This window comes from Bombus huntii, chromosome 9 (assembly GCF_024542735.1).
Source record: "Bombus huntii isolate Logan2020A chromosome 9, iyBomHunt1.1, whole genome shotgun sequence".
Taxonomy (NCBI): Eukaryota; Metazoa; Arthropoda; class Insecta; order Hymenoptera; family Apidae; genus Bombus; species Bombus huntii.
In genome coordinates, this window is record NC_066246.1 from 1,230,715 (window position 1) to 1,253,518 (window position 22,804).

Sequence of the window (22,804 nt, forward strand, 5' to 3'; positions counted from 1 at the left end):
AAATAAAACCTAAAAAATGAAGTACGGAATGAAGCGAGATAATTAGATTATGAATGTTTATGAAAATTTATATATTTCTGAATATGACTAACGAAACAGAACCTAACTAAAGAAATCACATGTTTATCATCGATAGAAGATTCATTTCTGAACAGACCAAGGAATCTTGTGCAAGAACTGTGCGATTGCCAGCACCTGGAAGGGGGAGGGGCAGTGAAGCTTTTAGTAGCCGCCATGTTTTTCTCTGAGTGGGGTGTGTAGAAGAGGCCGGGGTGAAAATCATCTCTCGAGGCATGCAGGTACGTCAAAATTTCCAAATTTTTGTTGATCATGATCGAACTAGCTACCATGCTTGTCACGAATTGACAGTGCGTTGTGTATGAAGGCAGGTTTGTTGTTATTTTGTAACGTCATGCAGTTGCTCATTCTCTTGACGAGAGAACTATGACTCAGACAAAACGCATAGCGCAATCTGCAAGGTTATTCGCATTGCTCGAACAAATACCTTTGCCAACAATTCGTAGACAGTCAAGCTGCAGCATTGTGCACACGAATTTACGGTTTGTTTTCGTGTATCAGTACGAGAGACACCTATCAAGTGGACGAGGCTGGTTGATAATACGTGGAAAACTCGAAAATTTTATCCTATCATGCTCGAATTCCTGTACCCGCGTAACCCAATGATAAACGTTTTTGACAACATTGATAAAAGTGTCGATTCGTCCTGGTAGATTCTGTAGCTTGTTTTTATTTGCGTACGCACTATGATAGCTCATCTCCTGACCACGATGTGGAACATGTATTTTAGCTCCACGATCCGTGCAACGTGATTTAATAGTCTCTAATACATGAACGTACGATTCTAACTGCGTCTTAGATTACTAACTGTATTTTACATAAAAAATTTCCAATACTCTAAAATTTAAATGAACGTGTTACAAAACGTGACATTGAAAAATTTAGAGTAGAAATATATGTTTGACTTTGTGTTATAGTAAAATAAACAAAATTTCATATTAAATGTTTTGTGTCTATTCTGGAGTAAATATTGTTCCCACTTAGGGTTAAGAAATCAGTTTGCTTTAGACATTTAATATATTTTGTATTTATTATATCTATGAATTATATTATATTATATCTATGAAATAAAGAGAATAAATCTTTTAGCAATACTTCGATATTTTATATGAGAACTAACCTTAGTCACCAATTTCTGTTCTATTGTGTTTAAATATCTATGACTCATTTTACTTTTTATTTTTTTTGTAATATGTGATATATATTGTTTGGTAATGCTTCTTATTACAAGAGACTAAGTTAGTCAAATTAGTCTAAGTTAGTAAAAGTGAGATTTATTATTGACAGAACTTTGTTTCAATAAACATTGTTTTATTTTTGTATTACTTTATATGTTTATAGGATGATATATGAGCTATTAATGTATTGGCACTAACACTTATTTAGATTATATGAAAGTGAAAGTTTTACACAATTACCAGTTAGTGTTGTTTATGTAAGAAATGTGATAACAATATTCTATAGTTCAGTTATGAAGTCTTTTATAAATTTAAGTTTGCTATATATGTATAACATAGAGTTTTCAAAACATGTATTGTAAAATGAAGAATTATATTTTCTATCGTATAAATAAATGAGAATAATGAAAAAGAAATAACACGTATTTCTTTATTTGCATGAAATGTTATTTGCATTCAGAATGTCTAAAGTGATAATTTGGGAATTATAAAATTTCAGTGTCAAAATGGGGAGGAGACTATATTTGTTATCCTTCGCTAAGACCTGCCAGCCTCATTTCCACAAGATATCCACCACCTGTGCACAAGAACTAAATAATTTTTAATATCCACGTAACTGAAATCTCAGGAAGTACCACCATTGATTGTGGGCAACGAAACTAAAAGAGAGAAATTACAAGTAACAAGAAACAAAAGAACATTTATTAATCTAGTAAATGTCAAGGTGGTGGATTCAGTAAAATTGAAACATTAAAGGACAATAATATAATACTGTAACTCTATTGTAAATAGGTAATTTGATTTGTTACTAGCTTTTTCATTAATCTTCATCACACCGACATTTAGTGTACAACTGTTAAAATTGATTTGCTTTTCAAGGAGAGAAGATGATCACCCTGGAGGTAGTGAAGTCTGTGAAAGTTCCTGGGTCTAGGAGGAGCTTTATTAAAAGGAAATGAGGAATCCAGCACTGCACCTAGTTGGGATAGCGACGTCCCCTGGAGGAGGTGAAGTGTTTGGTACCAGGGCCGAGGAGGAGTTGCGCCAGTGGCTTGAGACACGCTTGGACGCACTGGGAATCGACCCCGTTGCGTACTCGCGATTTGTACTCAGCCTACTGCGCTGCCCCGACTCGGCCCTAAGCCCTCCAGAAGAAGCAGTTGGTACAGGTAGAAACGGAGGACGTCGCATTCGGGCCCGACCTAAAGCAAAACTGCCCACGCGAGGAGACACAGAACAAAGACGTGCTGTTGTGCAATGTTTAACAAGTGCTGCTGATAATGTGCGTAATTGTAATTGTTATTATCATTTCATACTTTAAATATCTTTTTACATGTATCAACAATATATTTTATTCTATAGAAGTGTGGGGTGGAAACGCTGGTCGACGAATTATGTATGAAACTTCGAGACCTAGAAGGAAGTGGTTCAGATGAAAAAGAAGAAGATTTCAAGAAGTCTGATGATGAAAACAAAACGAATCTAGAGTCGCTTACACCTCGTGACAGAGCTCTCAGATATTACGCGGCATTTCCTGCTTTGCAACCTACGACCTTGAAGAAATTTTCTCAGAGAAAAGATAGGAATTTTGGAAATAATAATAACAACAACAACAACAACAATAATAACAAAATTAACGGAGTCAACTACAATAACAATAAAAACGCTAGTAAATCTCGCAATAAGAAAACTAAAATGTCCATTGTAAGTATCAGAGATTAAGTCAAGTATCGTAATATATTATCAAGAAGAATCATTGACTAGTTGATCTACTTGTTATAGAGTATTGATTCACGCAGAGCAGAAGAAAAGCAAAGTTTTGGATTTGCTAAATCAATGGAACGCGAGAGGGAAAAAGAGCTAGAATTGGAATTGGATAAACTTCGATTGGCACAGTTACAAGCAAAATTTGACGAGAGCTTGGAAGCACTTTGGGATTCAGGACCAGGCAATGCACAGGACACGGCTTCGATTTGGGCAGCACCTACGCTTTCTATTCCTTCAGGACCCCTTTGGCCGACAGACACTACCGAGACAATCTTTACTGTATCCACCTCAGACAATGGCTATGCTACTGACACGCCGTATCAGGAATCTATCGTTGACGACTCGCCGCTCATTCCATGGGACATCGATTTAATCAGCATTGAAGATTATGCGGATGAATGTAGTAACAAGAATAAATTAAGTGAGTATCTTAGGTACATATAATTTACCAGTGTCACGACATAGTAATACTGACTTAAGTATATCTAACGGATAGGAGATCGTTGTGACATGTAAGTAAATAACAGAGTACATCAAGTTAGACGTAGAATATCTGTGTCGTACTGCAATGTATGTTTTATTCTCATTTTTTGTTTCATATACGTGCAAAAGTTAGTTGCTAACTTTGTCATCTAAATCAATGGTAAATAAATATTTGATATATACCATTCCAGAGAGCAATGTTAACTGGTCTGACTCAGCTATGGATGGATCATGGTGCTGGAAAGGGCTAGGTAGTAACTTAGCTACCTTGGGCCACAGTCCTCAGACAGGTAGCTGCTTCTTTCCAGTCGCACCGCGTAAAACTCCCATTGGAACACGCAAAGAATCTCGTTCAAATCTGAAGGTAAACAGCCTTCCAGAACCGGACGAGGATTTGCTCACTTCCGCGCGGACACACTTTCGTCCAATAAAGGATGATGGTCAGTGGGCCGATGGGACAACATTTCCCGTGAACAATACTTTAGAGCGGGTCGCGTATCGCAGATCTGAGTCAGGAAATTTGTTGTATCTTCCTGGTGGAGAGAGTCCTTACATGGAGTATCGAGAGAATGACTCGCCGCTTCCTCCAGTATCTTCGAATTTAACGTTGAAATTCAGGGTGCGTCAATGTGACAAGTGCGTTCAAACCGAGCCCATTCGATCTCCGGTCAAACGCAGAATTCTCTCCGAACAGGATCATTTTCATTATACTCCGATCGGAATGGAAGATACTATTATTCGCGAAGAAGAGAAAATCGAGAAAGATTGCTATACATTGGGTCAACTGGACTGGGTACGGTCTAATGTACCTCTGCACAATGATAGGAAAAGGTAATAAAGTGTACATAAAAAGGAAATCATACTACGTGCCGAAGGCTTTGATTTTTTCTTTTTTTTTCCGTTTTGATTTATTGCGCTCTATTGTACTATTCGTCAACCGTCATCGTGCTGGAAAATACGAACGAAAAAAACGTTATGTAAAAAAACATACACAAATTAATAAGACCTCTCTCATTTGTTCGAATGTGTACGATGTGTACAGATATACAATAAAACCAAAGATTATTGGCTGAACAGTCAAATTGAAAACTGTTATACGTTACGTATTATGTTACTAGAGCTACGAACGTTGAAATACTTTTTTTTTTGTTACATTTGTTGTTATGTAACCTGAAATTGGAAGATGTGTATATGTATATGTACTTATATACGCGTAATTAATCACGTGATATGTAGTACATGTTACGAAATAGAGGAACATTTAATTGAGCAAACACCTCTTGAGAGATTGGTCTCGATGCATTACTACATCGATCGGGTTTTTATTTGAAGCGCGCGATTTGGCGTAACGTAGAATGTATATGGTCCGAGTACTTAGTCGAATTTACTGCAGTTACAATTAACGTTACATATTTAATATGTTTTTTCCGATAGAAGGCACAGTAGCAGTTTCGGATGCCAGCCTCTGACGACTTTGCGTCCGTTGACCTTATGAACTGGATAGATATGAGCTGCTACAAATGCTTTGTGACTGGAGAGTTTGAGGTGTAGCTATACTTTTTTTCTCAAGACGAAGACGCAAATTGTTAACAAAGAAAAGAGAAAAAGTAAAAATATGACATTGGGGGGCCTCTTGGCATGTGGAATTTGTTATGCATGTATCCAAGATGGTGCCGTTAAATGAAAAAAAAAAATGTATCCCCCGTTGTCGTTGAACAAAGAGTTAAAAGAAATAAATAAATAATGGTCGCAACGCGAACAAAGCGAGACGAGAGGAATATTAAACGTTCATTTAGATAATTATTATTAATCCTTTGATAAACAAAATGCAGAAAGAGAAATGGGACGAAATAGAGAAAGAAAAAAAAGGTGTATATGTTTACGCAGCGTTTAACGATGAGAGCGCATGCGATGAAAAAGGAGAGAAGTATGGAGAACGTAGTCAATGAGATTTCGTTTGTAGCTTGTTGATAATTTTATGTGAACTTTTTCGAGGAGAAAGAAACGAAAACGAAAAAAAAAGATATATATATAATTAGTGCGCTGATTTTTCTAGCAATTGTAGCGTGCAGTTTTCCTTTTTTTGTTTCTCATCTGATGTGCAGGCGTTCAATGTGTGTTTGCATTTGATGCATTGCAGGAAAGAGAGAAAAAAATGAAAATAAAATGTAACTAAGAAAAAAAATGCCAAAAAAAAGAATGGAATTAATTTAAAGAAAAGAATAAAAAAAGAGAAGAGCAAGCCAAAAGAGTAATATTCGAGGACGGAGTACTTATAAGTATAAATAAAAAGGATAAAAAAAAAAAAGTGCCGCACGATATTAAACCGAGAACCATCGAAGTACTATTCTATTTTCTTGTTGTTTTTTTCGTAACTATTAATGGATTATCTTAATTATATCTCCCTAATTATAATTTAACATCCTAGATGATTAATACCCTGTCCCCCAATTCCATCATCCACCAGATTCCACGTTTTAAAGAAACCCAGAGTATCCAATGCTTTTCCAATGCTCCCTCAGAGAGAATATCGGAAAATATTATTGAAAGCGTACGTGTGAGGAAAAACAAAAAATATATATGTATATAAAAAAAAGAACCGTATAACTTGAAAACAAAATACTACGCCTACCTCGGCGAAAAGGCGGATAAGCGGACGAAAACGTGAGAACAACGTTATTAGAAAAAGAAAAAAAAACGAATGCCTTTTAGAGCGAAAGGAAAAGGGTGAGTAAAACGTTATTTAAAAAAAAAAAAGAAAAAAAATGGTGATATGTTAAGACGTCGCGAGGAAGGTTAGTTAAAATGACAAGCAATGTACGTGAATTGTGATGCGAAGAAAGTGAACGGAATATGAGGGGAAAGAAACGAAAGAATATCCGAATATGTATTCTCTGCGCGAAGTAATGTACGCAAAGGGAGTAACCAAATAAAGGCATTGCAAACGCTGAAGCTCTATGTCATTTATAATTCTGGTCCAGACTTTCTTCTGTAATAAAAAAAATTGTTAATTTTTTAGGTATTCCTGTACATCGTCTTTTTATGTTTTTATTGAACACTAACCAACGGTAAGTATTAACATTGAAGTGATATATCTGTAATACACGATGATCGATTCATGAATATCTTTTTTTTTTCTTTATCACAGACACACTCAAAATCTTGGTCTGAGTTGGCTATTCTGAAAACCGTGCGTAGGCGCCGGCTGTAAGTTGAATCTAAGTGGTTTTACTTGTGTGACTTTCCCTTTGGTTGTGCTGTTCAGATTAATCTTCGTGATCTTCGTACGGTGTCGATAGTACCAGTATTCAAAGGCCAAAGTGAAACAAGCAAAAATAATACCTAGAAATATAACAACGAATACTCCTCCGATATTTTGGATGCTTATACCGTCACTTTGACTGTTTTCTGCGTCGCAGTCTTTTCTGTCAGGGTTCTTCTTCCACCATGTGTCCTTTAATTTCTCCAATTTCCTCTTGTTTAGTAGTATCAAAATTCTACATCAAAAGGAAATTAGGCAATGACATTAAATTACTCGGTAATTAATTTGCTATTTAAGGTAGACAAAAGATGCATACGCATTGTTAAACTGATCCTTCAATGGCGATCCCTGTTGAACGGCAATGGCGTAAGGCTTCCTCGAAAAATCTTCGCCTACTTGGACCAGGTCACAGTTCGTCATAGTAAGATACTTAATGGTCGTTGAATCTTCTATATAAGCGAACTCGTTATTCGAATCAAGACGCCGAACTCGTCGTAGCGCTTCTTCGGTGGAAGCTGGAAATCCAGCCTCTTCCATGGCTTGCAACATTTTCGTGTATTTGTCACTGACAGGGTAATCCCACACTGCCAAGTTTGCCCTCTCCACATCTGACAAACTATCATTAAGGCTCATTTCCTTCCAGATGCTAAAATGTACAAGATCAATGCTCTTCATCCCTTGATCTTCAAAGTATTCGACTTACAACCTTGAAAGTAATCCTAATCTCTTCGATTACTTACTCGTAGAATTTCCATTCAATGGCAGCCATTCTCTTGAAGTAAATATAAGCTGAAGAATTTATCACCGGCGCATATTGAATCTTATACTGTTTACTGAGATCCTCCAACGTTTCGATTGGAATTTCTAGCCTGGACACTGTCAGAAACGCAGCTAGATTCGCCGTGTACGATGCGATGATTATAAATCCGAATAACCACCAAGTGGCAGCGACCAGTCGTCCGGAAAGATTTTTTGGAGCCTCTCCGCCACCCTGTGGTGTCAAGGAAGTCATACAAAACCAGAAACACTCCCTTAAATTGAATTCTCTTTTCTCGTCGTCGTTCTTGTACTTTTCTCGATTGTTCTGGTAGCTGTACGGAGACCAACGGTCGAAGATCCACAACAAGACGCTGGTAAAGAGATAAGCGGCTAGGATACAGAACCAGACCTCGTTCTCCAATACCGTGAGGAATTTGAATAGCGAGCTGGTTGTTTTCGTTTTCAACATCATGATGGACAGACCGACCAGATCGTAGTAAGGCACCGTGAAATCGACCACCCTCTCCCTTTCCGCTGTGACCCAGACTGATCCTAGAGCGATATCAGCTCGTTTGTCGATCAGCTCTTTCATCATTCCGTTCCAACTCCCATTCGGATTTAAACTTCCATATCGTCTGTCCTCCGTTTCTCGTATTTCGTACTGAAAGCCTACCGTGTCTTTAATCTCGTCCAGCAAGTCGATGCAGAAACCGTAATACGTGCCGTTTTCTTCGTTGTACATTACAAATGGTGGATGAATTATGGTGACTACACGGTAGCTCTTCACCGCTGTGGTATTCATCACTTCGTTGTTCGTTATCTTTAGAGAAAATGCAAATAAATTCGAATTGAGTCGATTAAAGAGATAAACGTAAAAATTGAATTATTAAGAGACCGAATTCTTTTGCAGGACTGGGATGGTTCTGTAAAGATATTGCGTTTCCTCTGATAATAAGACTTCGATGAACTCAGTTATATTTTTATTAGGGTAAGTAACGATGATATCTGGAAACGAATGGATAAGTACCTACTCGATGCATGACTCGCGAGTGTCAAGTTGCAATTACGTAGTTGAAGGGTTTCGCGTTACATATTGGATAAACAAATACAGTTGCATGAACTATTTCCATTAGCGTGCACCGTTATCAGCAATAAAGGTAAATAAATATAACGATTACATGTCAGGGGCATGACTATCGTGATGGTTAGCCAAATGAAGGTCACGACTAAGAAATTAATTTTCCACTTTATAATTCATCAACTTAAAATACAAAAATTTAATTATAAGCATATTTTAGTACTCCTAATTTGAAGAAATTTAACGAAGCATTCATCTCTGTTTAATTCGATCCATTTCATTTAATCGTAATGTAATCTGTAGTGATTAATTCTGCACGATATTACACTAGAGACGTGACATTCGATTATCGAACAGATTCCTATCGTCGCGTGACTCAAACACACCATAATTTTTTCTTGCTGATCAATAGACTGACCTAATCTTGCTTAGAAATATCACGTGTACACTTTATCAGTTCGTCTGATTAATTTCACGCGCGATGAACTTTCTACGCTCTCTTCTGGATGTTGAACGAACATACACTTTGATACTTGAAACTCGTAGAGAAATTGAAGTTAAATACGAATGCTTAAAATAACAAGGAAGAAAAGTAAACGCAAAGAAAGGAAGATATTGAGAAAAGAAATCGATATTCTGTATACACAAGCTTACCTGCAATGGTGCGGAGATACTCGCGTTCCAAGATCCGCTATCGATAGTGTTTGAAACAATCCCATCTTTTATGTCCACTAAATGAATGGACATCTCGAACTTGGCCCGGTGTTCTCCATTCTTCGATCCCCATTTAATTCCAGCATAAGTCGGTGTCATGTTTTTATAACTTTCCTTTAACCTATTAAAAAAGTTCACCTTTCTTTCTGGGGTATTAGTTTTATCATATTCGTCACATGTGATATGTTTAGGTTCTACTGGCCATTCTCCGTCATCCAAGGCCGATTTCATTGCCCGGACGCCTAATTGTATTAAATCATAATAAAATGCGGAAGAAATAACCGGGTTTGACAAAGATGACTCTATTGGGCTTTTCTTGTTAAATTCTGGCTTCATGAAGAGGATGTTCATATTTTTACACTCGCATCTCGGCCAAACGTTAAGTTCCGGAGTCAATAAAAACCAACCGTACTTTTTGCCAGTAAAGTTTAAAGCTTCTGCCGCTTCCAGAGCTATATTGATGGTATTTTCATCACCAAGAATGAAATAGTTCACTATATCCAAATCTCGTAAACGAGGTAACTGTGTTCTCATTTCCATTATTTGCTGAGAAGCTTCGTTGATCACGTGTCTTGTTGGCACGTTCAACAACAAACTTTTATATTTATGATCCATGACGAAATTACGATCGTACAGAATCGCAGCGTTTGTTATGTTCAACTGAATACACAATTGTCTGATTACTTCTGGTATTAAATCTGTCGGAGGCATCACTTGAATCAAATAGGATTCCTGGTCTGTGTTTAAGTTCCTCCAGTATAAAAGATCTCCTTCTTGACCGTATTGTGCGGATAACGTGGGGATTCCCAAAGCAGCTGTGAATGAGTTAGATATCTTGGCCCCTAAACCGGCTGTCGTCGTGTCTATAACTAAATCTGGAACTCCGGTTCCTCCTTTTTTTACAGCCGAATCCCAAGGTTTGCAGATACGATCGAGAGTATCGTTGACGTCAGATTCATTCACTTGAACGCTCCAAACCTCGCCCAAATAATTCGGGTATTTTTCATTGATTGTCTCTAACGCCGCTATTATGCTACTGTTTGCTACTTTGTTGGCTTCATCGTTAATAAGATCTAGGGAGAAGGATGGTGTAAAGAAAAGATTAAAGTTAAAATCGTTGGAATTTAATGGATCTGAACAGTTAACTTAAAAAATTTACAGATTTGAAAATTGAGAGATTCAAAATTTAATTACTCACAAAGATTAACAGCTCTTGTTTTTGTAGATCCTCGATTGCCCACGACGTTTCTCTGCGCGTAAACCGCAGATTCACCGCAAAATCCGAGGAATCCACACATGGCGATCGTAAATCCCACGAGCCTCATTTTGAGAATACACAAAAACTAACTCTAATAATAATCAGTTTTTAAGGCCGTCTTTTACAAAACCTCCATGATTCGTCTTTCCTCTTTTACATTATTCTCCAATTTCTTCGAAAGTTATTCGAAATGATTATTGGGTATAAGAAAAAATACAGCGTTAAAATTGCAGTTAATTTTCTTACGATAATCAGGTTGGTTTCGATCGTGTACGTGATGTGTCTCGAGATGGGGATATCGCGTGCGGAAATCGGTCAAGCAACTGAGGGTAGTCTCGAAACCCATAGCCAGACTTTCTCTCCGTTTCATTTGTGTTTGCCCATTGGTTGCCGCGGGGATGACCCAATCAATTCTTCCTATCAACGCAACTTGTCTTTTCGTTCTCTGCCGTTAGTTTTTCGACAAAATTCTCGATCGTCCTTCGTCTTACATTGCTGCGAAAGGAGTAGTAGACGCGTACGATGTTGAGTTACCGCGAAGAATTTGCATGTCGTACATCGCGTGCCATCAGCCCCCGGTCGGTCGTTAGTTTTATCTCGTCGTGTATATATGCACACGCGTATTGTTGAAACTTTCAGTTTGATGTGATATCGATATTTTCGTGACTAACGATCGTGACCACTTGATAGAACCGATCTGTATTCGCTACTCGTTTCTTACTTTTGTCCGTTTGTCTCTTGGCATGGCTGCAGCTTTATGTCTGCAAGATAGGATCGATCTAATTTTGATCCATCTATCTTTCCGTTCTATAATTCCGTAAAAATGTTACGTTTTATCGTGATCACATTCAGTTACACATTTCTTGATGAAACACTGTTTTCGATTATGAAATAAAAGGTATTTTATAAGGTACTAAAGAAAGAATAGTCCAGAAAGTGATATATTTATAGTATTTTAGAAACAAAGTAGAATGGAATTTCTGACATACCTAGATGTTCCCTGGTTATATACTCCATTGAATTCTTTCTATTAATATCAAAATTTTCATAGCTTTTAGGTAGACAGTCAAATGTTAGTAACTCTGAAAGAAAACGATAAGCAAGCATAGGAAAAAATGAAAGTTTTAAATTCTAGTAGTAACAACAGCGCCTTATAATTGCCGCGCCTGATCAACCGCTGACTTGTCCTACTTACATGCGACTGCTGGCGCGCTTCTCCAAAATAATCAACAAGCTAAATAAGGGTCGATAAAGTAGCAGGTATGAACATGTATCTGAAACCATCTTTATCTACAGTTGCAATTGTTACATTCAATTTACAGCGTACACTTGGGTATTTACAATGGGAACGTAAATGATAATGTTCGTTCCAAGGAGTAGCTTTAAGTGTCCGTTTTCGGGCTGAAGCTGAGGTTTCTCTTTTCATACCGTTGCTAAGACGTTTTTGAACGTCAAAATCCTGTTGTTAAAACGTTATTAATCTTTGTAGCTTAAGAGCCTGGCACTGTACGTACTCCGATTGCAGTTCCGTATGATGAACATCATAAAATTTGTGGTTAAGACAGGAGCCTCGATTTCGAGTAATTAATGCAGCCAATGATAAACTCGTGGACGAATATGTTCTTGGTAAGCTTTTACTTTAACAGGGAAAACCTAGCTACATATTTATACATGATGACAAAAAATTGTTTAACTAATATTCAAATTTGAGTTATAATTGTTTATTGGTGGTAACCATTTTCGTGACAACATTATGGCAGACCGAGCCGTTATTTTATGAATGAATGACTAAATGTTTGGAAAGTCGATGACCGGCGATTCGAAATTCTCGGGTTTTACATAGTCATAACTTTTGAACCAGCGGATTTCACGCCTTTAACCTTTTGGGACTCTAAAGTAAAATAAAACCAAGGAAAGGTCATATAACAGCTCTAAATACTAAATAAATAAATACTAAATAAATGTGAGCTCTAGACACTCACATGTATACATATTGAAAACTGAAAACATGGGAAACCACGGACCAGGGTCATATTTTATATTGCGTCAGTTGAGTTGAAAAAGATCAACATGGAGGAAAGGTCTCGCTTTGCGCATGCGCAAAAAGTTGCGGTTTGTTTTGAAAATTTAAAAAATTACTAGATACTTTTTTATTCAGATTTCTTTATTATTGAAACAATAATAATAAACCCAGAAAATAAAAGTTTTAAAACGAAATGCTACGTATTCTTAAATTAAGAATAATAAAAAATTATTTTTAAATTTAATAATTTATTAATTTAAAAATTTAATAATAAACTCTAATACAGTAACATATTAGTAAGGAAATATAAACCAAAAGCTTTATATAAAGAATTTATTATTATAGGAATATTAAAATATTTTCTTAATAATAAAAATGTTATTTTAAATGAATGCTGCAGTAAATGAAGTATCTATCAAAAATTAATAATTTTAATATCATTAACTGGATGCTAAGAAGAATATAAACTTTTGTACGCAATACTGGAATTGTATGAATGTTTTTCTGAAAGGAATATGTATTTTTCATTCGCAGAAGATATAATAATAATCATAATTATTGTATATCAGACTTTAAGTCTATTACAAGGAAGTTTTTTGGCACGAAGCATTATTCTATTTAGAATACCTTTCCCTATAGTATATCGTATACCTTCGTGTACTTATTCTAACCTTATACATACATAAGCGTAGATATAGTTTACGTAATAGTACACACACACACACACACACACACACACACACACACACACACACACACACACACACACACACACACACACACACACACACACACACACACACACATGCATATATGCGTGAACATAGCTATAATACTAATATACTATACTATAATATCGTACTATTTGATTGTCTTGTAATACTGTTTGGATTTTATTCCTTATTGATACTGTTTTAAGATATTCAAAAAAAATAGAAAATAAAAGTCTGTAGATTTATAACAATGAACTAAAAACGCATCGAAATACAAATTAATAATTTATAAATAAATAAATGTGCAAATAAATAAGTAGATGTGGTAATTTATGGTGCGAACTTTTCGCCTCACTTTCACCTATATTCATCGGCGATTTCTTTACTCATCTCTAACAAGATGAGACATGTTCACATAAATTTTATATAACCGTGGTCCAGATCTGTTTATATGATCGTGGTACGTAATATTCTTCAAATTAACGCTACGGAAGCGTGCATGAATCATGAACATAGAAATATTCTCATATCCATGGCATGGAGTTACAAATCTGCGACAGCACATAGCAAAGCATAATCCATATTCATTTATCGTATAAATGCAGCGTTCTCTTTCTATTCCTATATCGCTTTTTCAACTCGCTCACGCACTCTATCTTTATATCTCTATGTAACAGCTAGTGTTAAAATATCACTTCCGGTTAATCTCATTCATCATACATCCATTAAATGTTTTATCTATCTGAATTAACCAATCAAATGTAATTCCTATTAATGAAATAACCAATCATGTTCTTAGAGAAATGTACCCATAATGCACCGAGAATGGAGCTACATAGGGGAATTGCTCCTCTGCCCTCTGGCTGCCACTGGTGGATCGCCATCTTACCACTTCGTTTTGTGACGCCATAGTGAACGATTTATTTAGCCGGAAAGTGAGTCTGTTTCACGACTGAGTTTGTTCTTAATAATTACTGCTTGAAACATCTGAGCGATGGCAGAAACTGAAATACCTAAAGTAATACAAGAACCTCAGAATACTTCTATAGAAAATAGTAATGAAAATCCACGGGAACGGAATCCTTCAGGCGATAATCGCAGTCCGCGTGGTCGGAGAGGAGGAGCACGTTTTTCTGGTGGACGCGGTGGCGGAATGAGCGGAGGAAACAGATATAGCGATGGACCCGTAAGAATTATATATATTTCTTTTTATATACATTTAAAGAATATATTTTTTGTTTCTATCGCCATATTTGCTATAAACTGATGCGTAATACATACTATGACTGGTTGTAAACTGCTAGTTTTTTAATTTATTAAACACTATTATTTATAACTATAATCTCTGTTTGTATTACATACTTTAATTTATTGTAGTGTTGTGACTAAGGCAAAGTTAATTTTTTTTGTGATTCAGTACACATAATTGATTATATTTCATATATTATTACATTACTATACATTACTATATTACTGCATATTTTACTATGGCAAATATAATTTAAATAAAATATAGAAGTACTTGAGTGATTATGTTAATATTTCTCAGATCGGTACATCTCAAATTTTACGTTAATAATTCTATTACTATGAGTGAGCAATATTTACTACCAATGAATGTTGCTTTTCTTTACCAAAATTTCTATATATTAGAGATAATTAATATTGCTCTTATTTTTATGGTTAGGATCGCTTAATGGAGCGAATTATGAGTATTAGTGGACCTACGCATGATTTGCCACCTCAAGAAACTACAGAAAAAAAATTCAGTGGTCGTAATCGTCTGTATATTGGAAACTTGACAAATGACGTTACAGAAGAGGAGATCCAACAGATGTTTCAACAATATGGTGAAACATCTGAACTTTTTCTAAATAAAGAGAAAAACTTTTCATTTGTTAAAATGGTAAGTTCAATAAGTTTTGTTTTTTTCCTTTTATAATATTCTTACATAAACAAAATGATTAAATTAATTACCGTTTGATAAAAAATGATAATAATGTTCGGCTGCTTGATTTATGATGATGCATATATTATATACATATTTATATACATATATACATTGTTAAACTGCAACATAATCGTTATTCTTTATAGGATTACAGGGTAAATGCTGAGAAAGCAAAACATGAATTAGATCGCAAAATGGTTAAGGGACGTGCACTTAAAGTTCGATTTGCTCCTCTTGATTCAACAATTAAAGTTAAGAATCTTACACCTTGGATTTCAAATGAATTGCTTGAAAAAGCATTCAGTGTCTTTGGTGAAGTCGAACGTGCTATAGTTATAGTAGATAAAAAGGGGAAGTCCAGTGGGGAAGGAATTATAGAATTTTGCAAGAAGAATTCAGCCCAACTTGCTTTGCGGAAATGCACAGAAGGATGCTACCGTCTAACAGCGTATGTTTCCAATATAAGTAAAAATTCCAAAAGTCTGTTAGCCCAACGCCACGCTTGTTTGATGTATTTTCCTTATCAACAAGTGCCTAAGTATTAATCATATTGGGGGAAAGAAAAATAGTTCCCAAAGGAAGCATGATACGACAGATGTTTGTATTGTGTGCTGAAAATTGGAACACAAAATCTTATTTTAAACATAATTATATTAGATAAGATAAAGGAACCTCTTGAAGATTTACATGAGGTATTTATATTATAGGTCCCCATTACCTGTGATTGTTGAGTTATTTGAACAACAAGATGATATAGATGGTTATCCAGACAAAACTTTACCTCGAACTACTGAATTTTTTAAAGCTCGTGAAATTGGTCCAAGATTTGCAGAAGTAGGAAGTTTTGAATATGAGTATGGAACAAGATGGAAACAACTTTATGAATTACGTAAACAAAAAATAGAAGCAATAGAAAGAGAAATGGCAATCGAGGAAGAAAAATTGGAAGCTCAAATGGAGTTTGAACGATGCGAGTTTGAAACTAAACGCTTAAGAGAAGGTAGGTATTTAAAAGCATTAAAAGATATTGTTTTGACACATATAACATAAGCAATGTGTCCTCATAAATTGGTTTTGATTGATTATAGAATTGCGTATGCGCGAGGCTGATCGTGAGAGGCAAAAAAGAGAATGGGAAATGAAAGAAAGACAGGCTGAAGAACAAAGAACACGCGACGAAGAATTACGAAGGCGACAGCAAGAGGAAATGGCAATGGCTATTAGAAGACAAGAAGAGGAGCTGCATAGGCGTCAACAGGAAAATAATTTATTTTTGCAGGTGATTACTTCATACTTGCAACAAAAACAAATTTCAAGATCATAAAAAATTTTTATAACAAATGAAATTTTTACATTTTCGTATTAAAAAATTATTTGAAAAATACGTGCACAAGTTACATCGTAAGACTATTATTTCTTATGTATTTCACAATGTATTTATTTTCTATTTATTGTTAACATTTATTATTACTATCATAGAGGCATAATGGGGGCGTATTATGTACTACTTATGATGTTTTTCGGGATATGAAATGTTGTTAGAATATTCATGTTTCTTACTAGTGTTTAAAGTTATGTTCCTTTTTTATTTAAGGGACAAGCAATGAGAGGAGGCGGAGTAGGGAAAAGTTATGACTCCATTAGTAACGACCGCGATGGATTTGGACAACCTGATGGTAAGTCTGAAAATGTCGTTTTTTTATAAATTTTAATGTTTTTCCAACCTGACGCATATTTATTTATTAATATATTTGAATTGAATTAGTTCTTTTTGAAATAGAAAATGTTTATGAAATATGAAATGTGTATGTTTTTATTACATATAAAATTTCTATACCATAATTTTTAAATTATTTTTAATTGTAAATTTTACTTTATTATAGGTGGAAGCAACATGCCAGTGGTAATGTATCCCATTAAATTATCATTTTATATATATATATACAGAGTATTTCCGAATTCGTGATACAACTGGAAAGAAAGTGATTCCTAACGTAAAAGTAAGTCGGAAATATACAATAAAATTTGTACACACACAGCTCCGTTTTCGAGAAAATCGAGTTTGAATATTTTTTAACTACGCGTCTACTCAATTTTACGATCTTGGAAACATCCTGTATATATTTTTCACAAAATATTTTTTTTTTTTTCTTAAAGTATTTCTTTGATATTTCATTTATGTGCATTTCCATTTGGTGATACTATGAAACATTATTATATCTATATACGGGAATTTTTTGTTGAAAAAAATTGAACTATGTTCTTGCACGGTAAAAAAGTATTATTAGTGAACACTTTTGCAAAAAACATAAATGAAAGGACTTTAAGAGTATTCTCATGAAGCATGCTTTCCAATGTAACAGGATTCTAATGTCTGCAACGAAATCAGTTTAATATCAAATGTATATCTCACACTAATAATATTAATTAATTGGTCTGTAGAGGTGTATCAATGGACACTGAAATCAAGTTTTTTACTTAATTTTCTTACAACGTAAAATAAGTAATTAATTTACTTATAAGAAAAACATATCACACGTTATGTTCGAAATCTTTTATCTATATTTATATAATGATATATAGTGCAATTTCTGTTAGTCTCCTTGCTTTAATTACGAATGCAAGTGACATGTTTCATATTATTTATAACAAACAACTATTGAAATATGTCACATTTTTTATTTTTTTCAAACTTGGCGCGGCTTCTCTAAAAGTTTTATTCTATGCTAATAAAAATATTTTAATGCATCTATCGCTCATTGGAAGATTTCATCATGGTAGAACACTTATTAATATTCAATGTTATGGAATTAACCGTGGATATTTGAAAGCAATAAATATATAAAATTTTGAAGAAATGTTAGGGAATTTTTATTAATTCTATGTAGATAATGCAACATACAAGTTGCATAGATAGGTTAAGGTTTTATTGGACGAATTCTTCTCTCTATGCTTAAAATTTTTAGTTTTTGATTGTACTGCAAGTTCAGTACGTTTAAGCAGCGATCGTTTATTTCCATCTACATCGTACGTGACTAATTTCTGAACATCCTAATTTTTATCCGTAGGTTATATAAAATAGAATCGATTTTTTTAGTTTACAAGCATTCAAGCATTCTCCATCTGCAAACAACATCTAACATTGTGTTTTCCCCTTTCTTTTCTATGTGATTTGACGAAAATTGACGATGACCTGTGCTGCTGACAAACATGGATGGGCGCCCTGAACCGTGAAATGTATTTATGGTACATCCAAAATTTACAAAACACCGTTATTCACCGTATTAAATGAAAATCATTGGCATTTCGGTGATATTGTCGGCACATAACTTTCGATTGCATTGACCTTAAAATATTATTGTGCTTTTACTCTACACGTAATGATTAAATTCATTTTTCTCTATAATGATGATTAGGATCCAAAGACATTTATGAATGCTTATAATAATATGGATCGTGGTAGTCGTGGGGTTTACAATGATGATCGTAGTCAAATGGATTTGAGGAATACGAGGGTTAATATGGGTGGTAATAGGGGTAGTGGTCGTGGAAATAGTGCTGGTGGACGTTGGCAAGGTGGAAATGATCGTAATCGTCAGAATGATTATCCTAATAAAAGGAGACGCTATTAAAAATTGCAGAATTAAAATAACTTCTGTTTCTTTAATCGATTGAGAAGAATCGATAGTTTGCATTGGCAGTCTTCGCTCATTTTTTCCAACAACGTTTGCGACCGATCATCTTTCTCACATTCTATATCATATCAAAACACTATAGCATAATGTTTTGGCATAAAAATAGTAGCATTACATCTTTACAAAATTTTTTCTTTAATTTCTTCTTATTATTTTGTCTTCAAATGTAAAATCTATGTCCGTTTTATTGGAAATGCTAGCAGCAATAAAAGCTTAGTATAGATTGTTGTCTTCGGGACGATCGTCCAAATTATAGAATCTACGTTCCTTATTACTTTGGTTGAATCACTCCACATTGTTTCAAAGGGTTGGAATTCTCTGGGCCGAGATAGTTTCTCAATATTACTTCAATAAGCAAATCTAAAATATCTTATCGATGATGAGAAAACAGTCGAAATCTCTGTTTTAGAAATGTTACATTACGTTAGATCGGTCTGCCTTATATAACGTACAGTCATTTTTAACGCTCTAACTTCACCCATTTCTCAAATTTAAAAAAATCTTAATACAATGTTCTATGAATTTTTAATGAATTTTTCCATTTTTTGAAACCGATGAAGTGTAGATTAATTATGGATATGTAATATATTATATATATTATACAATTGTAACATATTATGAAGTGTAGTTATTCTTTTGCGAACATAAATTTAAAAAAATACCAATTTGTCATATGTATTGTCAAGTTGCGAAGATTTTGTTAGATATTTTTTTGACTGAATTGTAAAAAAGAAATCAAAATACTGTTAAAAGCATTGATTAGCAACACAATCATATCATTTTTAATGGTAAAGGAACAACTTGAGTTTCCAGTAATATAGTGGAAAAATGAACGCTAAGTTGTCTACAGTAGAACAGTGTTATTTCATAAATTTTTGCCATGCTACATATTCATAGTAATGTATAATCTCATAGGATTTTACTTCATGAAACAATATGTAAATATTACAAATAATGTATATTAACTTTTATTGCTACTGTATTGTCATAGTATATACTATATACCATTCATAGTTTGTCATTTCATTTGATTCGATAGATTTCCAAAGTGAAGGTATATACTCTGATCGTATCTTTAGTTTTGTTCTTTATGATTATAAAAAAATATGAAATTAGCTTATAAGCGAGAAGTGCGTTTAATATTGACTGATACCAATATCAAAGTCATTTGGTAACTTACCTTTTTAAGGAGAAATAAAATTGCACAGACGTATATATGTGTCTGTATCAAAGATTGTTTGTTTTACCTTGTACATTATCTCTATTTGTACATGTATACACGCAATCGTACTACACGCAATCGTACTACTTATAGGTGAATTAAGCGAAAGTATTTTGACATTGGTATATCTGTTAAATTTCTCGAACTTAAATGTGAGTTGTGAATTTCCTAAAAGAATAGGGACATTATAATTAAAATAGAAAGTAATGACAGTATTATTTTTTGTCTTAAATAGTGTTATAAAATATATCTCTTTTCAAATGAATTTTCTCTTTATAATCGTTTGAGAATTCATTTGAGATAGACGTTAATCATTAAAAGATAGTAAACTTTGTTATATGAAAATGTTTGCAACATATTTACTTGCCAATCGTTTTGGCGGTAAATTGACATTCTCATATTGACGTTTTAAATAAAGTTATAGGCAATTAAGCATAATGAAAAGTATATTTGCTTGGAGAGAATTTAAAAATCATGGTGAATGTAATATAAAGGAACTCTCTATTCTGTTTTTATGAAAAATCTATTATTTTTAAATATCGCCGCATTTCTTTCAGGAAATCTTCAACATAAATCTTTTAATAATGTGAGCTTATAGTACAAATTTTTATTATGAAAATATTTTGTATTTTTTCTATTCACTTTTTATATGAACCATAATATTTGCCTTTTCTTCGGAAAATTTTGTTTAATTAAAGATATAATATGAGACAGAAAAATATATTTTCATAAAATCTATTTTAAATGACTTGCATTATTCTTTAACCATATTTTGTCTCTCTATCTGATCTTAATCCTACAATATAAATATTATATAAATTGTGATTGAAAAATTTCCAATCGCTTTTCAGTTCATTTATTATTATTATATTCTCCTATTATAATAATCGTTACTTTGTAAACATTGCTAGCTGGACGTAATTTCGTTGCGTTGTTACTCGCCTAATTACTTGTTAATCACCCGGCGGCTGGGTTATTAATTTAGCCGTTGCTAACTATCGTGAACTATTTCTGGTGTAGCATCGTTATGGTCCTTGTGAACAATTTTCGGTACAGCACCATTGTGCTGGCCTTGAACACCTTATATATTCTTTTGGTCACTCGACCCATTAATACTGTTCCGAACACCATTGTACTCTTTGTGGCCGCTCGACCCTTTAACATTACGTTATCGTGATTCGAGTGCGGTACTCTTCGACTGTAATAATTTTTTATTGCTATATCTAAACAATTAAACAACACACCATCTACGGATTATCTTCCCGAATTGAGAGCACTGAACAGAGAACATTCATGTACTCATCGTTAGACGATACTGCGTGTACGCGATACGATGCTTTGAATTCTGACTATAAATTTCCGACTATATCCTGTCGCTGGCTCACTCGTTACTTGAACCAATACTTTCGCTATTGGCAGGTATACTAATGGGTATTTCGTTCCTTCGAGTGTATTCGCAGAGATGAGAAAAATGACCAGGCAAAGGAATGCGAATCTGATCGCTTACTTCTGACAGACCCGGTATAATCAAAGATAAGCACGTGTATTGGCTGCAAGAATCGCATATATAAATAATAGGAACGGATAACGGTGAGCGATACAGAACAGTACATATCTGTACGTATCTTCCTTGCTCCTATTTTGTCCCGTTAACCATATCTTCACCTCTGCATTTATACCTCTGCCGGATCAAACACGGAGATTATGTGTTCGTCTCCGAGGATGAAGGGCGAGAGCGATTACGATAATGGACGGCGATCTCTCCACTAGCTGTTTAAGCACTTGGAGCCGCTTTAATCATACATACGTCTTTACGTTTGTCAGCGGAGCTCGAACTTGATGTCGATGATAACCGATCTCGTCTTCTCTTATCACGCGGTTTATGCGATTTGTAACGGCGACTCATCGATTACAGTACAGTCCCCGCTGTATCATCGCTATCTCTTATTACACAGACATTACGTGTTTTTATTAAATATTAATTATAATTCGTACGCTCGCGACAAAACGTCGTTTGTCCCGCTTCTAAGTTGTGACGAAATAGAGAATATGGATGTGTAAACTCGAGCGCGTGGAATCGCCCAGCGAAAGGAATTCTTTTTCAGAGAATGAATGAAATTCTTTTCTGCTCCAAATGGAGCAGAGCCTCAATGTCGACGCTCGCAGCGTAGATCAGGGCACGCGTTTCAGACGATCATCAAACGAGAGATACATTGTAAAGTCTACGATGTATCTATATTTCTGACAGAAGAGAGTCTGCAATTACAAGATAGGCTTGCGTACTTGAAACTACTGGTACGAGGTGAGTAGATTTTGTCAAAGTGTTATTATGCATAATTCTGTCTTAATCTTCGGGTGGGATATTTATGTAAATATATATCATTTTAATCCATATTTTGTCATTAGTCGGATGTTTAAAGCGCAGACGTTTCATATATGTAAACATATTAATCTTTATTTATACGATATTGAATATAGAAATTATATTCCAGCCATTAAGCGACTCTATATTTTTAAAAGAATTAATAATTTCTAATAATTGCCAGCGAAGTTGGATTCATCGTTAGACTTCAAAGTTAGAAAACAAATAGGAAATTATAATACAAAGTGGTTTATTTTGTTA

General features: G+C 34.5%; 3 protein-coding genes across 5 annotated transcripts; 2 read left to right on the plus strand and 1 right to left on the minus strand.

The window, feature by feature from the left end:
- Nucleotides 1-141: 141 nt before the first annotated feature.
- LOC126869131 (uncharacterized) lies at nucleotides 142-6,458 on the plus strand. Of its 3 annotated transcripts, none has more exons than XM_050625288.1 (7): nucleotides 142-299; nucleotides 1,756-2,048; nucleotides 2,136-2,538; nucleotides 2,619-2,960; nucleotides 3,039-3,444; nucleotides 3,698-4,337; nucleotides 4,941-6,458. In XM_050625288.1, the coding sequence occupies exons 3-7, from the start codon at nucleotides 2,212-2,214 to the stop codon at nucleotides 4,999-5,001; spliced, it is 1,776 nt and encodes a 591-aa protein (XP_050481245.1). In that variant the 5' UTR covers nucleotides 142-299; nucleotides 1,756-2,048; nucleotides 2,136-2,211; the 3' UTR covers nucleotides 5,002-6,458. The 3 variants fall into 3 exon arrangements, with proteins under 3 accessions (XP_050481245.1, XP_050481247.1, XP_050481246.1); XM_050625290.1 differs by having other exon boundaries at nucleotides 2,622-2,960; XM_050625289.1 differs by lacking the exon at nucleotides 1,756-2,048 and having other exon boundaries at nucleotides 187-299.
- On the minus strand, nucleotides 6,254-13,330 carry LOC126869125 (ionotropic receptor 25a). The gene is made up of 6 exons (XM_050625275.1): nucleotides 10,824-13,330; nucleotides 10,518-10,749; nucleotides 9,260-10,392; nucleotides 7,509-8,347; nucleotides 7,085-7,414; nucleotides 6,254-7,003 (listed from the first exon to the last, which is right to left on the minus strand). The coding sequence occupies exons 2-6, from the start codon at nucleotides 10,642-10,644 to the stop codon at nucleotides 6,661-6,663; spliced, it is 2,772 nt and encodes a 923-aa protein (XP_050481232.1). The 5' UTR covers nucleotides 10,645-10,749; nucleotides 10,824-13,330; the 3' UTR covers nucleotides 6,254-6,660.
- An 836-nt stretch (nucleotides 13,331-14,166) lies between these two features.
- Nucleotides 14,167-20,919, plus strand: LOC126869135 (hrp65 protein-like). Its single transcript, XM_050625303.1, has 8 exons — nucleotides 14,167-14,499; nucleotides 15,001-15,219; nucleotides 15,411-15,712; nucleotides 15,972-16,264; nucleotides 16,353-16,543; nucleotides 16,859-16,940; nucleotides 17,148-17,167; nucleotides 18,681-20,919. The coding sequence occupies exons 1-8, from the start codon at nucleotides 14,308-14,310 to the stop codon at nucleotides 18,894-18,896; spliced, it is 1,515 nt and encodes a 504-aa protein (XP_050481260.1). The 5' UTR covers nucleotides 14,167-14,307; the 3' UTR covers nucleotides 18,897-20,919.
- The last annotated feature ends 1,885 nt before the right edge of the window (nucleotides 20,920-22,804 follow it).